The sequence below is a fragment of the Barbus barbus genome, assembly GCF_936440315.1.
Source record: "Barbus barbus genome assembly, chromosome: 21".
In the NCBI taxonomy this organism is placed as follows: domain Eukaryota; kingdom Metazoa; phylum Chordata; class Actinopteri; order Cypriniformes; family Cyprinidae; genus Barbus; species Barbus barbus.
In genome coordinates, this window is record NC_136749.1 from 29,754,581 (window position 1) to 29,774,584 (window position 20,004).

Sequence of the window (20,004 nt, forward strand, 5' to 3'; positions counted from 1 at the left end):
GATATTGATTTAGTTTTTTATAACTAGTACCGATACAGATTATTTGCATGTTTATGTTACGATAACTGATATTCAGAACCAATGTTAATTTATTGTTTCACTTCTGTCTGCTGTTTCTGTTAGTGTTTTGTAGAGATCAAACGACATTGATTGTTTTTTAATAACCGATACAGATTATTTACATGTTTATGTTATGATGACCGATATTCAGAACCCATATTTAGTTATTGTTTCACTTCTATTTGCTTTTTCTGCTGGAGTGTTTAGTAGCGATAGACCGACATTGATTTTTTTTAATAACCAATGCCTATATAGATTATTTGCATGTTTATTACGAGTCTAATAACATATATGCAGAATTATATAATTATTGTAATTTTATATATATATATATATATATATATATATATATATATATATATATATAATTATTATATATTTAGTATTACTTCTGTCCGCTGTTTCTGCTGGAGTGTTTAGTAGAGATCGACTGATATTGTTTTTTTTTTTTTTGCAGAATCAATATTTATTTATTGTTTTACTTCTATCTGTTGATTCTGCTGGAGTGTTTACTAGAGATCGACTGATACTGTTTTTTTTATTTTTTATAACCGATACAGATACAGGTTATTAGCATATTAGGTTTATGTTCCCAATAACCAATATGCAGAACCAATATTAATTTATTGTTTTACTTCTATCTGCTGTTTCTGCTGGAGTGTACAGTAGAAATTGGCCGATATGTTTTTTTTTCTAACCGATAATGATTACTTTACCTCAAATCTTTACCTCAAATCTCAAAACGACCACATGATGGCGGCATTTATTGGTGGATCCAATATTACAAAACTAATATCCAATTATGATAAATGCTTAGATAATGTGAAAAATATCAGGCAAACCGATTATCGGTTGATCACACGTTTAATGTGTATTTGTGTGTTCATTCAGGCCGTGACGGTGAAGGAAGCTCTCTCCGCTAAAGGCAGACACATACGGCGCAGTTTCAGCACGCCTAACGTCCAGCACGTAAGACCAGATCTACCGTATACTAGTGTACAGAAACAAAATACAGTGCAGTGTGTAACAGGACTATAATATATATTTGTTTAGAGCTCTTTTTGTAAATCGGACGGGACCGGATGTGAGGATGAGGACGTGAAGGTTAGTGATCACTTACTATAGACAGTGTGTTTGTTGTGAATGTCTCTGTCTGAGCGTTGACTTTATTTCCACAGACTCACTGCGACGGTCACACAGACGTCACCGAATCCAACGTACATGAAGCTTCACTCAACAGTCCTCTGTCAAAAGACACGCCTGTCAAAAACAAAGAGAATCACGGTAAATTGTGAACCTGGCTTTCACCCGAGATGATTTCAAAGACATTTTTTTTAAGCAAGCATTCTAATTTTAAAATCTTAAGTAGTTAATCTTAAGTAGTTAAAACAATATTAAATTATTGAAGATTATTACTAAACAAATGAAATAATTTATGATTATTATTAAAAACATTTAACAAAAAAATTAATAATTTGAATAAATTTTCTTATTGGTGGTAAATGGTACATGTAACTTTTCAACAAGTAAAAATAAAAGAAAATAGTGAAAAAAGTGTTATTGTTATTAACTATTATTTTATAATAATAATAACATTTATTATGTATTTCTAAGAGTGTTGAAAAGCTACATTTTATAATATTTTCTCCATTGTGGGCTCAACCTTGACCTTTTTTTCAATAGTGCATTTAAGCAGCTTTATGCGTTATTTCATGCAAACGTTCTCCTCAGGATCGGTACCAGAGAGTCCAACGTTCTTCAACTCCAGTCCGTTTAAGGTTCTGTCTCCTCAACCGCCCAAGTTCCTCAAATCTCTCTTGCCAGTGAAGGAGGAGAACAAAGTCAAGCGTTCTCTGGAGTCACGGCCTCTGCTGGGACAGGAGGTGATGCACACACACACACACACACACTCAATGCTTCGTTCCCATTATGCGTTTCATTCTCACACACCATTCATGTTGTGTTTCCACCTCCACATTCTCACATATTTTATGATCTGACATTGATTCAGGCTCTGATGCCTGTCTTCAAGTGTTTTTAAATGTCTCTCAGCCCACAGAGAAGCTGTCCTTCAGCCAGGGTCCAAAATGAACACAAAATTAAGGTCCAAATGCAAGTAAAAATCACCAATTGGCTGATCATTTGTTCAGGATCTCTAAGCTTTGTAAGAAGCATCATCTGAATCTCACTAGTGGCATTAATTAAGTTCAAATCAAAGGCATACAAATAAAAATAAATAAAAATAAAAAAAGAGCCACCCAAATGTAAATATAAGGAATAAAATTGTATTATTTCAATAAAAAAAAAAAAAAAAGCAAAATATAATTTTTAGCTGGTGAGGAATATTTATTGCCTGTAAATATTCTTCTTTTTTTTTGCTTATGGATTCTCCTCATATTAGTTAATTTTGGACCCTGTTCCCAGCATGCTTCAGTCCCTCAAGCCTGTTTATTTATACAACCACAGATTTATTTATTTATTTATTACAGATTTGTTTCAGATTGACCTGTAAATGATTTTGAACCTGTTAACAAGAAATATGATTTTAAAGGAATAGTTCACCTAAAAATGTAAATTCACTTCATCTTTAAAATTTTATTTACAATTTTGGTTTGATAAGTCTAAAATGTTATATAAGTAAAAAATAGTAAAATGTTTTCCTTGCACCTTATATAGGTGTGGGTTTTAATTTATAAATAATAATACAAGATTTTCCTTTTGCTTTTATATTTTCAGTTTTTATTTTAATATCATAATGCTATGTATGTTGTGTGTTTGTCATTTTAATTTTTGTTTTAATTATTATATTCAGGTTTAATTAATTTTTTTTAGATTAGTTTAGATTTGATTCATTTTAGTTTTCATTTATTTCCAGTTAGTAATTTATTCAATTAATTTATTAATAGTTTTAATTATGATAACCCTGACAAAAATTATATAGTTAAAAAAATTATATTAAATTAAAATTATAATCATATAGAACTGATTTGACACGTTTATGTAATTTCTGTCAGGTTAGGGTTATTATCATTCAGTAAAACTAATATTGTTTTTTTATTAAATAAAATATAAAATTATTAAAAAATATAAAAAAATTATTTATTTCATTTAGATGCCAAGGCAATCAGTTTAAGTTAAAGCATTAAAATTACTAACTAGAAATACATTTTAAAAAACTAAAACTGAACAAAAAATAAATTAAACTTAAATATTTCTTTAAAAAATAATAAAAATGGCAAAAAGCATTACTAAAATTAAGCAAACACTAAAAATTAAACTAAAATGAAAATATAAAAACAAAAGCTAATTCAAAATATTATTTAAAAGTATACTTTGTATTGCATTGTATGTAAGAGACTTTCACAAAACATCTGATGTTGTGTTCAGTGGAAGAAAACAATATGAGGAACATAAGAACAACATGAACTTGATATCTTGTGTGAGCTGTTCCTTTAAAAGCACAGAATCTGTGGCTGTGTGCATGTTCACTCATCTGCATCTCGCGTGATCGTGTGTTTAACCCGCTGGCTGTGCTGCATGGCTCGTGTGAAGTGTGCTGTTGTGCCCTGATTGCAGAGCATGCGTTGGTTTGCGGACCCCGGCGGCCCCTGGTCCAGACCCAGGGCTCAGAGCGAGGGCCGCAGTGACATCAGCAGCAGCTCGGCCAATCACAGACAGCCCAGACTGAGCACTGATCTCACTCACACACGGCCGCACGCTGCTGTAAGTCAACACCAGTCTGATGCCAGTTACCACAGAAAATCATTTTTAACCTGTCCATTATTTTGTATAAATTTTTTTTTTACATTTTATACCTTTTTCAGTTAAATTAATTTTAAATCTAAGAAGTTGAATAACAGTAAAAAGTATAAAATATTTCCTTTACACCTTCAATATATGTGGGTTTTCATATCTTAATCATTATTTACAGAGAAGTTGTTAAGCATAGTTTAAATAAAAACTATAGCATTTTATATAATTCTTATAATTTATACAATATATTTTATATAGTTTTATGTATTTTTTTAAGTATTAAACATTATATATATATATATATATATATATATATATATATATACTGTAATAAACTTTCAAGAACTTCAAAGAATTTTGCAAAAATATAATTATAAATATATATATTCTTAAATATATATATAAGTAAAAATATATAAAACAAATATATAATAATATTATAAAACTATATAAATTATTTATTAAATAAATTATAAATTATTTATTTAATAATACATTTTTATTATTTTATTTCAGAAAAGAAAATTGAGAATTTTTACATAATTATTGCAATTATTGACAAGTATCTGACAGCATCCCACACATGTGATTTATTGGTATTAGCTTGAAAATAACCAAAAACATTCCTTCTCAGAACCAAATTCATTACATTCACACACAAACTAGTTTCCAGGAGGGTTGAATTTCTGCATTGTATCCCTTTTAAAACTGTTTGAGTGAAGCTTGTGATGCTGCCTCATCATTATCATCATCTTAGCACCACTTGCATCTCATTGCATCCCATCACCTTCATGTGAATGATAAATAACTGCATGAATCCCTCAGCTTGTATTTAACTCACTGACTGCAGCATTTTTAGATGACATATTGTTTTGATGCTTCAAGTGTAGACAACCTCAAACTGAAATGATTCAACACTGGGCACATTTAGTATAGATCTACTGTTGTGGACAAAAAGACGTGCTTCAGGATTTCTTCATAAGGGGACGAGAGAGTCCCTCCTGATCACTGCTTTTTTGTTTGTTCCCTGTCTGGCCATTGATAATTTGTCAGGATTCAGAGGAGGAGGATCCTGACATGAATTCAGCCTTCACCCGTTCCAACGATCCAGGCCTCGGGTCTCTGGAGCTCCAAAACTTCAAGCCTTACATCCCCGAGGATTTTGCCAACTTTGAGGTATACAATGCCAGCCTTGAGACCCAAGAGGGGGCTATGTGTGTGCAAGTGTTAACAGGGACACAGGCTGCAGAAAAAGAAGTGTCCCGTAGTCCCACAGCCAGCACATGCACAAGTGGCTACTTCTCCCATAGTGCCTCGAATGCCACGCTGTCCGACGTGCTCTTCAGCGGCAGCGATAGTTGCGACCAGCTCAACATTAGAGAACATCCAGACCCTCAGGAAGCATCGCATGGAAGAGGGTTGCATCCTTCCAGAAGTGCCTCGGGATCCTGTCCAGCCCAGACCGTTCCCGCTCAGCCCTGTTCCCGTCACTGCACCGAACGGGACTCTTCCCCTCGGCTTCCCCGCAAGTGTATCCTGAGCGTCAGTCAAGAATTCACAGACTTCAAGGGTGTAGATGATGGCGTAGGAGAAGAAGACCTCGCTAACATCAGGTGGAAGGTGGAATCGATGCCTCAGGACTTTAAGGGTGTAGATCATGGCGTAAGAGATGACCTTGGTAACATCAGATGGAAGGCGGAATCGATTCCTCCAAACTTTAAGGGTGGAGATGATGGTGTAGGAGAAGAAGACCTCAGTAACACCGGATGGAAGGCGGAATCCGTTCCCCCAGACTTTAAGGGTGTAGGTCATAGCATAAAAGATGACCTTGGTAACATCGGATCGAAGGAGGAATCTGTTCCCCCAGACTTTAAGGGTGTAGGTCATAGCATAAGAGACAACCTTGGTAACATCGGATCAAAGGCAGAATCCGTTCCCCCAGACTTTAAGGGAGGAGGTCATGGCATAGGAGAAGACCTTGGTAGCATCGGATGGAAGGCGGACTCGATTCCCCAAGCCAAAACCCAAGGCATGGATCCCCCACCCCAGTGCCATCTCCACAATGGGAAAGAGTCTCCCAGTATCCCACTACCTCACGCCAAGCCACAGCTGGAAGCAACTCAAGGACTTGAGTCCTTTGAGGATGCAGATCCTTTGGCGGACTCTAGTGAGGACGAGAACGGACCAGTTGCTCAGTTGCCAGACTGGATGGCCCCTGGGGAGCAAGTTTGGGTGGGCAAACGGAGTGGAACGGTGCATTACGTTGGCGGGGTAGAGTTTGCCAAAGGCATCTGGGTTGGAGTAGAGCTGGACCTTGCTGTAGGTAAGTGAACTCTTCCCTTTCTTGCTCTTTGATGCTGAATCCCAACTTAACTCCTTGTAACTTGAGACCTTTCTTGTCCTTCTAAAGGCAAGCACAACGGTACGGTCCAAGGAAGGGTGTACTTCCGATGTGCCACAGGTCATGGGGTCTTCGTGAAGCCATCCTGTTTGACTCGAGGCCCCCCGTCCATAGACACCAAACCTCAACCTGTGCTCCAGTAGGAGCAGGACAGTGACCCAATAGTTGGTAGACGATCTCTTCGACACCAGCACCAGCCACCGCCTGGAAAAACCAAGTGCTAACAGTATCCATCCTTCTGATTCGTTAGAGATTTGTTGGTTCCCCTTATTCTATGTCAATAAACCCTACCTGTGTGTCTTGTGTTGAAATCATAGGCCTATTTCAGTATCATCTTTGAATGTCGAGAGTTGCACAGTTGCACAAACTTGTTTTATATATCATGTATAGCTGTAATACTAACATCCTTCATGGTTACTTGGTTACCACTTCTTATATGACTAAATCTATTAATCGAACATTGCCTAACTCTACTTTGAGTGAGTTTGAGATTTGGATGCATGTTCTAGGTAAGAATGTACTACTGTTTATGAACTTTTTGTTTGCGTGATTATATCAGGTATTACCAAAGACATAGCCTTTCAAATCTGCTGTGCAAACTTCTTATGTACATTACTTTGGCAATGTGTTTTATGCATGTGAACTTTAATATGTGTTTGACTGATTTATGCTAAGTGCCACATTTCTTGTTGGAAGGCAACATGCCCATCAGAACTTCAAAATTGTGGTCAATTTTTTTTTTTTTTTTTAGATTTAATGATATTTTGATTTGATGGCAATCCAGTTACTCGTACTCTGTTGCGTTACTGGTTTGTTGAGTATTGTAACTGTTGAAGGACTGCCAATATTTCTATTAACAGAGCTGTCTGAACGCTTGCACTGGAGTAACTTATCCTGGATGCACATTAAGTTACGTAATGCACAGACTTTTACGCATTCTCAGATACTGATTTGACGCTTCTCAGGAGGTTGACGGAAGTGAGGTCACCTAATGCGGAGAGCATCTTGTTTTCTTTATCAGACCCTTTGCCGGTAGGGAGCGTTATTGCAAAACGCAGATAACCCGGTCTGCTTCGTACCGGCTATAGACCAGAAATGCCCTAAAGTACTGACACAAGCCCTGTTCATGAACGGGGTCTTTTTAGATAGTCGACTTCTAGGTTCACCCGCCTAATAATGAAGCTTTCGAGCATTTGAATCCATGTGTGTTTGACTGTTGAGTAAGATTTTATTAGTTTGTGATACTAAAGCCAATATTAATGTTTTTTATAGGTATAAATGGGAGATGGGCAATATCGGGGAAATTGGGACATAGCCTGAATAATCCTAGTATGTTTAGTGCCATGACCAGTGCTGTTATTATTGCTCTGTTTTACCTGAAGAACTGTGGATCTCAAAAGTGAATACTATTGCTGTCAATGGAGATGGTATGAAAACCCAAGACCTTACTTAAAAGAAAACAAAGCTGCTCTCCTTGACAAGGAATTGTACATAAAATGTATGAACATAGTATTTACAATATTATAAAATGTACAGAAATTGTATTTATATTGTATCTCTGCAGATGTTGCTACAAAGATGTTGTAGAATACAGAACGTTTACAGACACGTGTATGTTCTTCCTTTGCATGACATTATTGGTTGTTTTTCAGTTGATTTGAAAGGTTTGCTCCTAACATTTTGGGCGAACTATTCATTTATCATGTTATAGATAATATAACAATAGCACTAAAACAGACAATGTTTCACCGCCTTTGTTGCTGAACCTTTTATTAGTGCTGTCAAACGATTAATCACATCCAAAATAAACGTTTTTGTTTACATAATATACAGTGGTGGCCAAAATGATTAGAACACTAGTATTTTCAGCAGCTAAAAATGTTAAGTCAGTTTTTTCTATCTTTTGCTGTAGTGTGTCAGTAGGAAATATCAGTTTACATTTTTTAGCTGGTGAAAATACTAGTGGTCTAATCATTGTGTGTGTAATGTGTATATTTATTATGGATACCGTATATAAATACACACACATGCATGTATATATTTAAGAAAAGTGTTATGTTTATATATTAAATACATTTTTATATAATATGCATGTAAATACATGTACATATTTTCAGAATATATACTGTATGCGTGTATTTATATATAAATAATAAATATACACCGTACACACATATACACTCACCTAAAAGATTATTAGGAACACCTGTTCAATTTCTCATTAATGCAATTATCTAATCAACCAATCACATGGCAGTTGCTTCAATGCATTTAGGGGTGTGGTCCTGGTCAAGACAATCTCCTGAACTCCAAACTGAATGTCAGAATGGGAAAGAAAGGTGATTTAAGCAATTTTGAGCGTGGCATGGTTGTTGGTGCCAGACGGGCCGGTCTAAGTATTTCACAATCTGCTCAGTTACTGGGATTTTCACGCACAACCATTTCTAGGGTTTACAAAGAATGGTGTGAAAAGGGAAAAACATCCAGTATGCGGCAGTCCTGTGGGCGAAAATGCCTTGTTGATGCTAGAGGTCAGAGGAGAATGGGCCGACTGATTCAAGCTGATAGAAGAGCAACTTTGACTGAAATAACCACTCGTTACAACCGAGGTATGCAGCAAAGCATTTGTGAAGCCACAACACGCACAACCTTGAGGCGGATGGGCTACAACAGCAGAAGACCCCACCGGGTACCACTCATCTCCACTACAAATAGGAAAAAGAGGCTACAATTTGCACGAGCTCACCAAAATTGGACGGTTGAAGACTGGAAAAATGTTGCCTGGTCTGATGAGTCTCGATTTCTGTTGAGACATTCAGATGGTAGAGTCAGAATTTGGCGTAAACAGAATGAGAACATGGATCCATCATGCCTTGTTACCACTGTGCAGGCTGGTGGTGGTGGTGTAATGGTGTGGGGGATGTTTTCTTGGCACACTTTAGGCCTCTTAGTGCCAATTGGGCATCGTTTAAATGCCACGGCCTACCTGAGCATTGTTTCTGACCATGTCCATCCCTTTATGACCACCATGTACCCATCCTCTGATGGCTACTTCCAGCAGGATAATGCAGCATGTCACAAAGCTCGAATCATTTCAAATTGGTTTCTTGAACATGACAATGAGTTCACTGTACTAAAATGGCCCGCACAGTCACCAGATCTCAACCCAATAGAGCATCTTTGGGATGTGGTTGAACAGGAGCTTCGTGCCCTGGATGTGCATCCCACAAATCTCCATCAACTGCAAGATGTTATCCTATCAATATGGGCCAACATTTCTAAAGAAAACCTTGTTTAATCAATGCCACGTAGAATTAAGGCAGTTCTGAAGGCGAAAGGGGGTCAAACACAGTATTAGTATGGTGTTCCTAATAATACTTTAGGTGAGTGTATATATTATGTAAAAAACTTATTTTGTATGTGATTAATCGTTTGGCAGCACTACTTTTTATCTTATATTTTACACTGATAATGTCACTAGAAACACTAGAAAAATGAACACTGTAATTTTGCACAACTGCATTCAAACCATTAGTATTTAGATTTTGACAAATCCAAAGCAACTGAAACATTTTTAAAGCAAAAAGGTGTGCATTTTGACAAGAGCATGTTGTACTCTCTTATGTCTGAGTCTGACTGCCTGATTTAATCTCTTCCCAAACAGTAAGTTGTTAAACTCTGAGTCTGACCTTTGACCTACATTATCATGTTGAGTTACTGGGTCACTAGGTCATTGTATTGGATTGAGGCAGTGAACATCTGCAATAGAAACTCTGAATACTGCTAAGAACGTCCGTGGAATACATCTAAAATCATAAAATAAATATATGCATTTCCAAATGCACTTATCTAAAGGAACTCACACTGTATTCAGGGAATTAAACCAATGGCCCAGAGTTAAGAAGCAAAACATGGTAAAGATCAATCCAATTTTTTAGCACTGAGCACACTGGCATTCTTTATAATGTCTCATATTGTGTTGCACAGAAAAAAAATAATGGTGTAAATGTTTGGAACAACATGATACAATTGTATGTATGTACACTGCCGCTCAAAAGTCAGTAAGATTTTCAATGTCTTTTAAGGGAGTCTCTTCTGCTCATCAAGGCTGTATTTATTCGATCAAAAATACAGAAAAAACAGTAATATTGTGAAATCTTATTGCAATTCCTAATATTGGTTTCCAATTTTAATATACTTTAAAATAGAATTTATTTATTTGACGCAGCACTGTATTTTCAGCATCATTACTCCAGTCTTCAGTGTCCCATGATCCTTCAGAAATCATTCTAATATGCTGATTTATTATGAGTGTTGAAACTGTTGTGTTGCTTCATAGTTTTTTGGAAACTGTGATAGTTTTGTCTTTGATTCCTTGATGAATACAAAGTTAAAAAGAGCAGCATTTGTTCAAAATATAAATATTTTCTAACAATATAAGTCTTTACTATGACTTTTTATTCATCTAACACATCCCTCCTGAATAAAAGTATTAATTTCTTAAAAAAAAGAAAGAAAAAACCTACCGACCCCAAACTTTTCAATAGCATTGTATATTGTAACACAAAATTATTTTTTTTAGATAAATGCAGTTCTTTTTTGATTAATCAGAGAATCCTAAAAAAATATACAGTATATATCACAGGTCCCCAAAAAATATGAAGTAGCACAACGGTTTCCAACATTGATTATAAATCAGCAGGACAAAGAATTAAGTCCTAGCTTCAGTTAAATATTATAACAACGCCAACAAAATTAAAAAATATTCAGGCATTTAATCAACAAAATCAATCATTAGTCACATGAGAGTGAGTAAGCAAGCAATAAATGTAGTCAACCATAGAGTGAAAGGGACAGGTTTCTAGTGTGGGCGTGGTTAGACTGGCCAATGGGCGTGGCGGGGCTGGCTGTGGGCGTGGTCTATATCCGCGTGTGAGGTAAGTCACCAAAACCATATGGTTTGGAGTTTTGTCCCCTGACAGACGCGCTGGTTTGCTGCGCTTTATTCTACCTCATATCAAATCATCCGCGCTCTGTTACTGCTGCCTTCCAGGAATACGAGTTGTTATTGATTTAAGCAGTCGTAGTGAAAGTTTGAGCCTGTTTAAGCCGTCGTGAGGATGCACAGCTCTCAGAAGGACACCACATACACCAAGATCTTCGTCGGAGGTCTTCCGTATCACACCACCGACTCCAGCCTCAGGAAATACTTTGAAGTGTTTGGAGAAATCGAGGAAGCTGTTGTCATTACTGACAGACAAACGGGGAAATCCAGAGGCTATGGATTTGTAAGCTATCTATCTATCTATCTATCTATCTATCTATCTATCTATCTATCTATCTATCTATCTTGAATGTTTTTGCAATTTTAGTGAAAGTATTAATAGTTTACATTTTTAGCACTTTTACACACACACACACACACATGTATGTATAGTTATAATTTTTATTTCAGTTTTTGTTATTTTAGTGTATCAAGGTTATGTAAAAATGTAAAAAAAATTCCTTGGCTACTAGCAGAAATAAAAAGTTTTTAATTTGATTTGATCTCATTTAACGTTTATTTTATTTCAAGCAATGAAATTAGTTATTGATGGTTTTAGTCAACTATAATAACCCTGATTTGATCTGTCTATCCATCTGTCTGTATTACAATTTACTTGCCGTCACATTCACATGGAGCATCACTGGAAACACTGAATGTGTGTTTTTGTCCGTCTTCTCATGAATCTGTAGGTGACGATGGCCGATCGATCCGCAGCAGAAAGAGCCTGTAAGGACCCAAACCCCATCATAGACGGCAGGAAAGCCAACGTGAACCTGGCGTACCTCGGGGCCAAGCCACGGATCATGCAGCCAGGTAAGAGGATCCGGTCGCTCTTGTTTTATTGTAGAAATAATGTCTATTTTGGTCATTATACACTCTAAAAAAAATGGTACTATATAGCACTAAAAGTGGTTCTTGGCTCAGAATCATAAGGGAACTACTTCTGTATAGCACCATATCTTTAAAGGTCCTATACAGCACCTGTCAAATGGTGCTATGTAGAACCATAAGAGGTGCCATATCACACTGTACTTCTTCAACAAAAATGGTGCTAAACAGCACCAACAGTGGCTCTTTGGCTCGTAAAGAACCTTTAAAGGGGCTTAACAGGTTCTTTGTACGGCAGTGATGCTATATAGCACCTTAATCACCCCAAAGAACCGCTGAAGAACCATACAGGAGTTTAACAGGTTCTGTATATGGTAGCAGTGCTATATAGCACCTCAGTCATGCCAAAGAACCGCTGAAGAACCACTGAAGCACCAAGATTTAGTGCTATACAGCACCAAAAGTGATTCCCCTATGATTACGAGCCAAAGAACCACTTTTAGTGCTATATAGCACCGTTTTTTTTGAGTGTATGTTTTCTTGTATTATTTAAATATTAAAATAAATAAATGCAATAAGATTGTTTTTCACAGGCTTTTCATTTGGTGTCCCTCAAATACACCCTACGTATATCCAACAGCCTTATGGGTAAGTGTAACAAGACTATTGATGACTGTATATTGTTTGTGTAGATTCATTAGTTCTTAAAAAATAGTTCATCATGAAAATGTGCTCACCTTCAGGTCATCTGAGATTAGGATGAGTTTGTTTCTTCATCAGGTTTGTAGAAATGTGTCTCTGCATCAGTGTCTCAGCAATGGATGCTCTGCAGTGAATGGGTGCCGTCAGAATGAGAGTCCAAACAGCTGATAAAAACATCACAATAATCCACACCACTCCAGTCCATCAGTTAACATCTGGAGAAGACAAAAGCTCAAACAAATCCAGCATTAAGATGTTTTTAACTCAAATACATAGAGTCCATAATCCATAATAACGCTTCCTCCAGTGAAAAAAGTGTTCTGGTCTGAATCAGGAGAGAAATCTGCACAGATCAAGCAGCGTTTACAAGACAAAACAGCTCTAAACAAATATGTGGCTGGATTTTGATGTGAGAGACAACAGCAGATGCACTTTTTCACTGGAGGAAGCGTTATTATGGTTTATGGACTCATATTTGAGTTAAAAGCATCTTAATGCTGGATTAGTTTCAGCTTTTGTCTTCTCCAGATGTTAACTGATGGACTGGAGTGGTGTGGATTATTGTGATGTTTTTATCAGCTGTTTGGACTCTCATTCTGACGGCACCCATTCACTGCAGAGCATCCATTGCTGAGACACTGATGCAGAGACACATTTATACAAACCTGATGAAGAAACCATCTTAGATGGCCTGCAGGTGAACACATTTACATTTTTAGGTGAACTATTCCTTTAAGCATTCTCTCATTTATCTACATTCCTACATGTAAATATATGATATTGGAAAAGATTGCATTTTGTCATCCTAGACTAATTTTTATCATTGCATTGCTTTAAAGGTGTTGTGTGTTATTTGTATGCATCGTTGTATCGCATCTGAAGAGTCACCGGAAGTAAATTAGAAAATGATGCACTTCACCTTTAAAGATAAATTGCAATATCATATTCCTACATGCTGCAATATTCTATATTTGTGTTGATTTCTGTGCATTTTGGATGGATTCCTGTGTCATAAACTGTTGTTCTCCTTGTGTCATAGAGATAGTGAGGATGATCATTCCCCATTACTGTATCCTCCTCCTTTCCGCCAGGTTATGAGGTGTGTTCGTCTGCTTTTTTTAACCTTTGTTGTGTGCGTTTTATTTGAAACGTCTCCGTCTGTGTCTTCTCTCTCCATGTGCTGTGTCTCTCTCTGATCTGACAGGCTCGCGTTCGGTTAACGTAACCTAAGAGGTGAACGAGATGAACAAAGTCAGAATTCAGTAGACTCGAACCCGATGGTGATTAGCTTGCATGGAGGTTGTTTTTGGAGAGCAGCTTTGCTGTGCGTTTGGATCTGAAGTGCTTTTATAGCTAAACCGTGTGCTTTAATAGAAACGAGTGTACGGTAGGACGTGGGGATTCTGGGAGACGGTCGTATCTTCCTGGATTTGATGATTGTGCACAGCTTGTTTGATTTATTTTCTCTTCATCTGAACAGGATTTGTGGTGTTTTGTTGTTTAAGGGCTCACGGTTTCCCTCAAAACAAAACTACTCACGGCTTGCATGTTGCTGTGTATCTTGTGCCTCTGGGGTTTTTTTTTACTAATTCATTTGCCTTTCATTTATCTTTACTGATTTTTTTTTTTCACGAAACTTCATGTGTGAAATAGACGTCAAGTAATGCCTTCTGTATTGTCTTACAGATAGCAGGTGACTCATTCAATTAATTTTAGGAGTTTGCTGTTAACATATTTCTAAAATAAAGTCTCAACTCTAATAATGAAAACATTTACGTTCATTCATTTAGCATTCATTTGTCTAAAATATTCCTTATAAATAAGGAATGCAAGCAATTCCACTTAATGAGGCGATAACATGAGAATTTCTAGCAAAGTTTTGTGGTAAATAATCAATAAAACAGTTCATTGTGAATTGATTGAACTGTTTTTGTCACAACTGTTTTCTGGTATATTTCTAATTAAAATTACTGTGATGGTACCACTATTAATATTATTCATGTTTTTTATTTTTATATTTAATTTTTTAATTTTTAAGTGGTGCCTTGACAGCTAGCTAAAATAAAATAACAATAATATAAACTAAAATAATATATTTTAATAATATTTATTATATTTTATTTTATTTCAGCTGAATTTAGGATTTATGATCAGGATAGTATTAGGATTTTTTCGTGTGTTTTTGTCATTTTTATTATTTTTTTAAGTTTGTCATTATAGTTATTAACTACAACAACATAAAAAAAATATTTATATTTTATGTCAAGTACTGAAACTGTTTTTATGGTTCTAGTTTTAATTAAATATAGTTATAGTTAATAACTATAAATGTAATTAATGTAGCACAGAATGTAACGGATGTTATGCACTGTATTCTAATACATTTCAGAAAGCAACAGCATGAGACCCTGAGTTTGCATAGCTATAAGTGTGTGTTCATGTGCTCATGTAAAGAGTGTTTTGGGCCTAAGTAACACAGTATTGCACCATATCGTCCTGCTGACCGATCCACGGTCACTGTCCTTCCAGGAAGATTCAGTCCAGAGAGCAGCTGCAGCACAAGACAACAGGTGTTCAGAGACACCAGAGATCAGCCCTCTGTTTCTGTGATTTACAATAGCTTAAATTAGCCTGAACTCTGGAAACCCCCAAATGTTCTGGACATGAAGGACGAAAATATGTTTGTCGTAAGAAAGTTGCCGCTGCAGCTTAGTAACAGGGGTATTTTTAACAATGACATGCTCAGGGTTCAGGGTTAGGTTATATTTTACTCTACATTCATAGTGATATGCTGTTAAATCTCATGTAATTTTGGATCTAGGAGGGGCAAAATCAATTTATTAAGAGAAAAATGGTTATTTACTTATGGAAGCTATGTTTTAACAATAGAAAAGATAATTGTCATTATTTCACAATTCTGACTTTTTTTGTCTTAATTCTGAGTTTATATAAATTCTGAGACTTCTCAGAATTGCGAACCTAAGAATTTTAGAATTTTGAGAAAAATGTCAGAATAATGAAATGTGATTTTTGAATTTAAGAAAAAATTCAGAATTATGACATTTAATTATTTTAGAATTTTGAGGAAAAGTCAGCATTCTGGGATGTCATTTTAGAATTTTGAGGAAAAAAGGCGGAATTCTGGGATGCAATTTTAGAATTCACAGAAAAAAGTTGGAATTATGAAATGTAAATTTAGAATTTTGAGGAAAAAGGTCAGAATTACGAGATAGTCACAATGGTTTTTTGTATTTTTATTATTAAGCTTCTATAAATACTTCATGCAAGTCCTCTAGTAAAGCAATCAGTGTAATCAAAAGAGCAAGTTATTTTCCAGTGGACTGTCTTGTATTGTAATTGGTTCTGTGTGTTCAGGACTGAGTTAAAGTCTCAGGCCGTGTGTTGCTTCATTAACAGTGGCGCAGCAGAAATAGCAGCCGTCCTGTCACTCTCCAGACTCACAGCTCATCTGTGAACACTTTTAACTCCAGCACCTGTTGTTTTTGCACGTTTGGGAGAAATAAAGAGCAAATCTGCCTGGCAACACACGGGTCTTAACAGTGATTATTTTTGCAGTTTGAGTGGTGCTGCTAGAGGCTCAGAAATTAAACCTGTTTAAACTTCCCAAGACTTCAGGCGTCGTTACACTGTCAAATTAAACATCCTGTAAGCAGTTATAGCTGCAATGCTGAAGTCACTCACAAACTCGTAGAAGGTCATGCAGAATGATTAAGAGATGAAGAATGTTTCTGATCGGCTAAAAACAGTGCAGGGAATTTTCCACTGTCTTCACTGTCTTTTTTTTTTATGACAGCTGTGCACAAAAATCAACTTTCAATATTTATTTTCATATTTATTTGTTTGTTTGTTTAAGTGTAGTTTTTGCTTTGTCACATTATTTGCAGGACTGAGCACATTTACCTACATTTATTTTATTTTATTATTATTTTTTAATATATTTTATTTTCCTATTTTAGTTTTTTATTTTATTCAGTGTGACATTATTTCAGCACATTTAGCAACCAAGTTCCTCAAAATAATGTTTTTATTTTGTATTTTATTTATTTTAATTAAATTAATTTTTTTTTATTTAATTAAAAAAAAATATTTAAAAAAATAAAAAAAATACGATTTATTTTATTTTATTTTATTTGTGTGACTGAGCACGTTTACCCTCCCAGTTTCTCAAAAAAACTAATATTTTATTTAATTTATTTAAACAAGATTTTCTGTGCTGCCTTTCATTTTTAAGGATAAAAAAAATACAGTACGATGTATAGTATGGTACAGCATGAGAATCATTAATAATTTAAATTTAAATCATGTCTAGATGCAATTCAGTAGTAAGAACTTGGGGGGAAATACATGATTATCTTGAAAATAATGTCACTGCTATAAAACAAAATATATAAGTCAATTTTTTTTCCTTTTTTTTTTTTTCTTTCGATTCTGGGGTGAAATGTATTTGACTTATTTGCTGTACTTCAGATGCAACTTCATATGCCACCTTTGTAGTATAAAGATGCAGCAAACCCAGTTGAAGCGCCTGCTGCTTATTTTCCATTCAGCACAGAAGCAGCAGATTTCTACTCTTATTTCTCTTCGTGTGTGTGTGTGTGTGTGAGAGATGTGTGAATGCACGCGAGTGTGTATCTGGATTTCTCTTCTTTCGTTTCAGTATTGTTTGGTGTGTCAGTAACACTGACCCTGTTTTTGATTGCAGAATTGCTGTCAAAGCTCTGTTTTCTTTTTTTGGACGGGTTTTTTCTGCTGTGATATTGATCGGTCTGCTTTGCTCATAGTACTTTGTTTTATTTGAGTGCGGGGTTAGACAATAATATGACGTGAACTCATAATTGAATGCTGAGTTTGCAAATGAAATAGGTTTGCCATGATATCAATAATGCAAAAGCATACATCTGAATCATCGTTAAGATTCAAAGGCTAAAGATGGACTCTCGTTAGCAACAGCACTATTAATGAGTGATGACATTGATTTAATGAGCTGTGATTCACCAATTAAGCTTCATTTGTGAATTATAAGCAAAATGAATGTCTGTGTGAATCATTCAGAAATCTAAAACTATGGGCACTTTGTTCATAATTAGTTTCATTTCAATTAAAAAACAAAAAATATTTTTAAAAATTCTCAAAATAAAATAGAAATCTGTGGATAAACTATCTTAAATGAATTAATAAATAAATAATCATAAAATATAATGTATACATTTCAAAATTATAAATTTTTCTTTTATGCCAAAAATCATTAGGATATTAAGTAAAGATCATGTTCCATGAAGATATTTAGTAAATTTCCTACCGTAAATATATCAAAACTTCATTTTTGATTAGTAATATGCATTGCTAAGAACTTCATTTGAACAACTTTAAAGGTGATTTTCTCAATATTTAGATTTTTTTGGCACCCTCAGATTCCAGATTTTCAAATATTGTCCGATCATAACAAACCATACATGATTATGTATAAATCTCAATTTCAACAATTTGGTTTTGTGGACCAGGGTCACACAATAATTTTTGCATTAAGTTGAATGTGACAATTTATGTAAAAAATAAATAAAAATGATTTACACAAATTCATTCTGCTGGTATATTTAATGAATGAAGCCCATTAGTATATTTTTTTGACTTTCAATAATACAAATTGTTCAAAACAGCAATGCAGTTTATACCTGTAAACCTTCTGATGTGAAATGATCATTGATTCTTCCCAGCATGCTGTATTGTGGCAATGCTATGGATGTGAGTGACCCTGCAGAGCACTGTTTGAATCTCATGATCTCTGTGTCCCTCAGGATTCCCGCTCACTATATGTATCCGCAGGCGTTTGTGCAGCCCAGCATGGTGATTCCTCACGTCCAGCCGGCGTCTGCAGCCTCGTCTCCGTACCTGGACTACACCGCCGCTGCGTACGCACAGTACAGCGATCAGTATCCGTACGCCGCCTCACCAGCCGCCGCAGGTTATGTCTCCGCCGCCGCTGCGACCGGATACGGTTACGTCCAGCAGCCTCTGGCGTCGCCCGGATCCGCGGCGGCCGCATTCGCTCAATATCAACCGCAGCAGCTGCAGACGGACCGCATGCAATGAGAAACCCACCGTTTACATTTATGACTGTATCAGCCAAAGAAACCCATGTATGTTTTTTATTGTTCGGTTATTGTTATTATTGCTATTTTATTTTTAGGCCTAGTATTTAATATTTATTACGGAAAAGAAAGCTGTAGCTTGTCAAACATGGTCATGTGATCAACACTACGTTTCTTACACGCAACTAATATTTTTTTCATTATTCACTCACCCTCATTAAAAACTAGTGCTGTCGCGATTAATCGCATCCAAAATAAAAGTTTTTGTTTACATAATATATGTGTGTGTGCTGTGTATATTTATGTAGGCCTATATATAAATACACACACATGCATGTATATATTTAAGAAAAATGTTACCTTTATATATTAAATATATTTATATACAAGTTAAATTAATATACTAAATATTTTCAAAATATATACTGTATGTGTGGGTCTTTAATATAAATATACACAGTACACACACATATGTGAACAAAACTTTTATTTTGGATGCGATTAATCGTTTGACAGCACTATTAAAAACCCTTAAAGTGCAACACAAAGAAACATTGTGGTTTTATTATTAAAGCACCATAAACGTTTCACATTTGCATTCAGATATTATGCATTAACCGCACACAGATGCATAAATATCTTCCAAATTTCTGCTTTTGTGTTGCACAGAAATTATTATTCATGGTAATTCATGCAAAAATGAATTGTACTCCCCTTCAGTTCATCTGAGATTAGGATGAGTTTGTTTCTTCATCAGGTTTGGAGAAATGTATGACTGCATTTATACAAACCTGATGAAGAAACACTCAATCTTGAGGGTGAACACATTTTCATTTTTGCGTGAACTATTCCTTTAAACACATCACAGGCTACAGATGACTTGTCTTGATGATTTTCATAATCACGGTTCTTGATCACCTCATGAGCCTGAATATATTACTGTTGGACAGATTATTAATTATTTGTCTTTGGAAATCAAACGAAGTGCCTTACAGGACCACAGACAGTCGAGAAATGAGTGTTCAGCTACACTAGTGCAACTCTGTGCCTTAATACAGCATAATGCAACCGATCGTCAATTTAGTTCTACTTGCAATCTTTTG

The 20,004-nt window shown here is 35.5% G+C and overlaps 2 protein-coding genes across 3 annotated transcripts in view; both read left to right on the forward strand.

Annotated features, from left to right (window-relative positions):
* The window catches only part of LOC306887284 (kinesin-like protein KIF13A), a 65,960-nt gene extending 58,138 nt beyond the window's left edge, over nt 1-7,822 (forward strand). The window contains exons 34-40 of the mRNA XM_079444910.1: nt 952-1,029; nt 1,114-1,164; nt 1,239-1,344; nt 1,792-1,943; nt 3,637-3,783; nt 4,867-6,136; nt 6,224-7,822. Of these exons, the coding sequence (XP_079301036.1) occupies nt 952-1,029; nt 1,114-1,164; nt 1,239-1,344; nt 1,792-1,943; nt 3,637-3,783; nt 4,867-6,136; nt 6,224-6,357 (1,938 nt within the window). The 3' untranslated portion in view covers nt 6,358-7,822. The remainder of the gene's footprint in view (nt 1-951; nt 1,030-1,113; nt 1,165-1,238; nt 1,345-1,791; nt 1,944-3,636; nt 3,784-4,866; nt 6,137-6,223) is intronic.
* Nucleotides 7,823-11,334: 3,512 nt separating this feature from the next.
* On the forward strand, nt 11,335-18,902 carry LOC306887283 (RNA-binding protein 24-like; the record flags this gene model as incomplete). Of its 2 annotated transcripts, XM_079444908.1 has the most annotated exons (5): nt 11,335-11,502; nt 11,951-12,074; nt 12,683-12,737; nt 13,831-13,890; nt 18,608-18,902. In XM_079444908.1, the coding sequence occupies 5 exons, from the start codon at nt 11,335-11,337 to the stop codon at nt 18,900-18,902; spliced, it is 702 nt and encodes a 233-aa protein (XP_079301034.1). The 2 variants fall into 2 exon arrangements, with proteins under 2 accessions (XP_079301034.1, XP_079301035.1); XM_079444909.1 differs by lacking the exon at nt 13,831-13,890.
* Nucleotides 18,903-20,004: the final 1,102 nt, after the last annotated feature.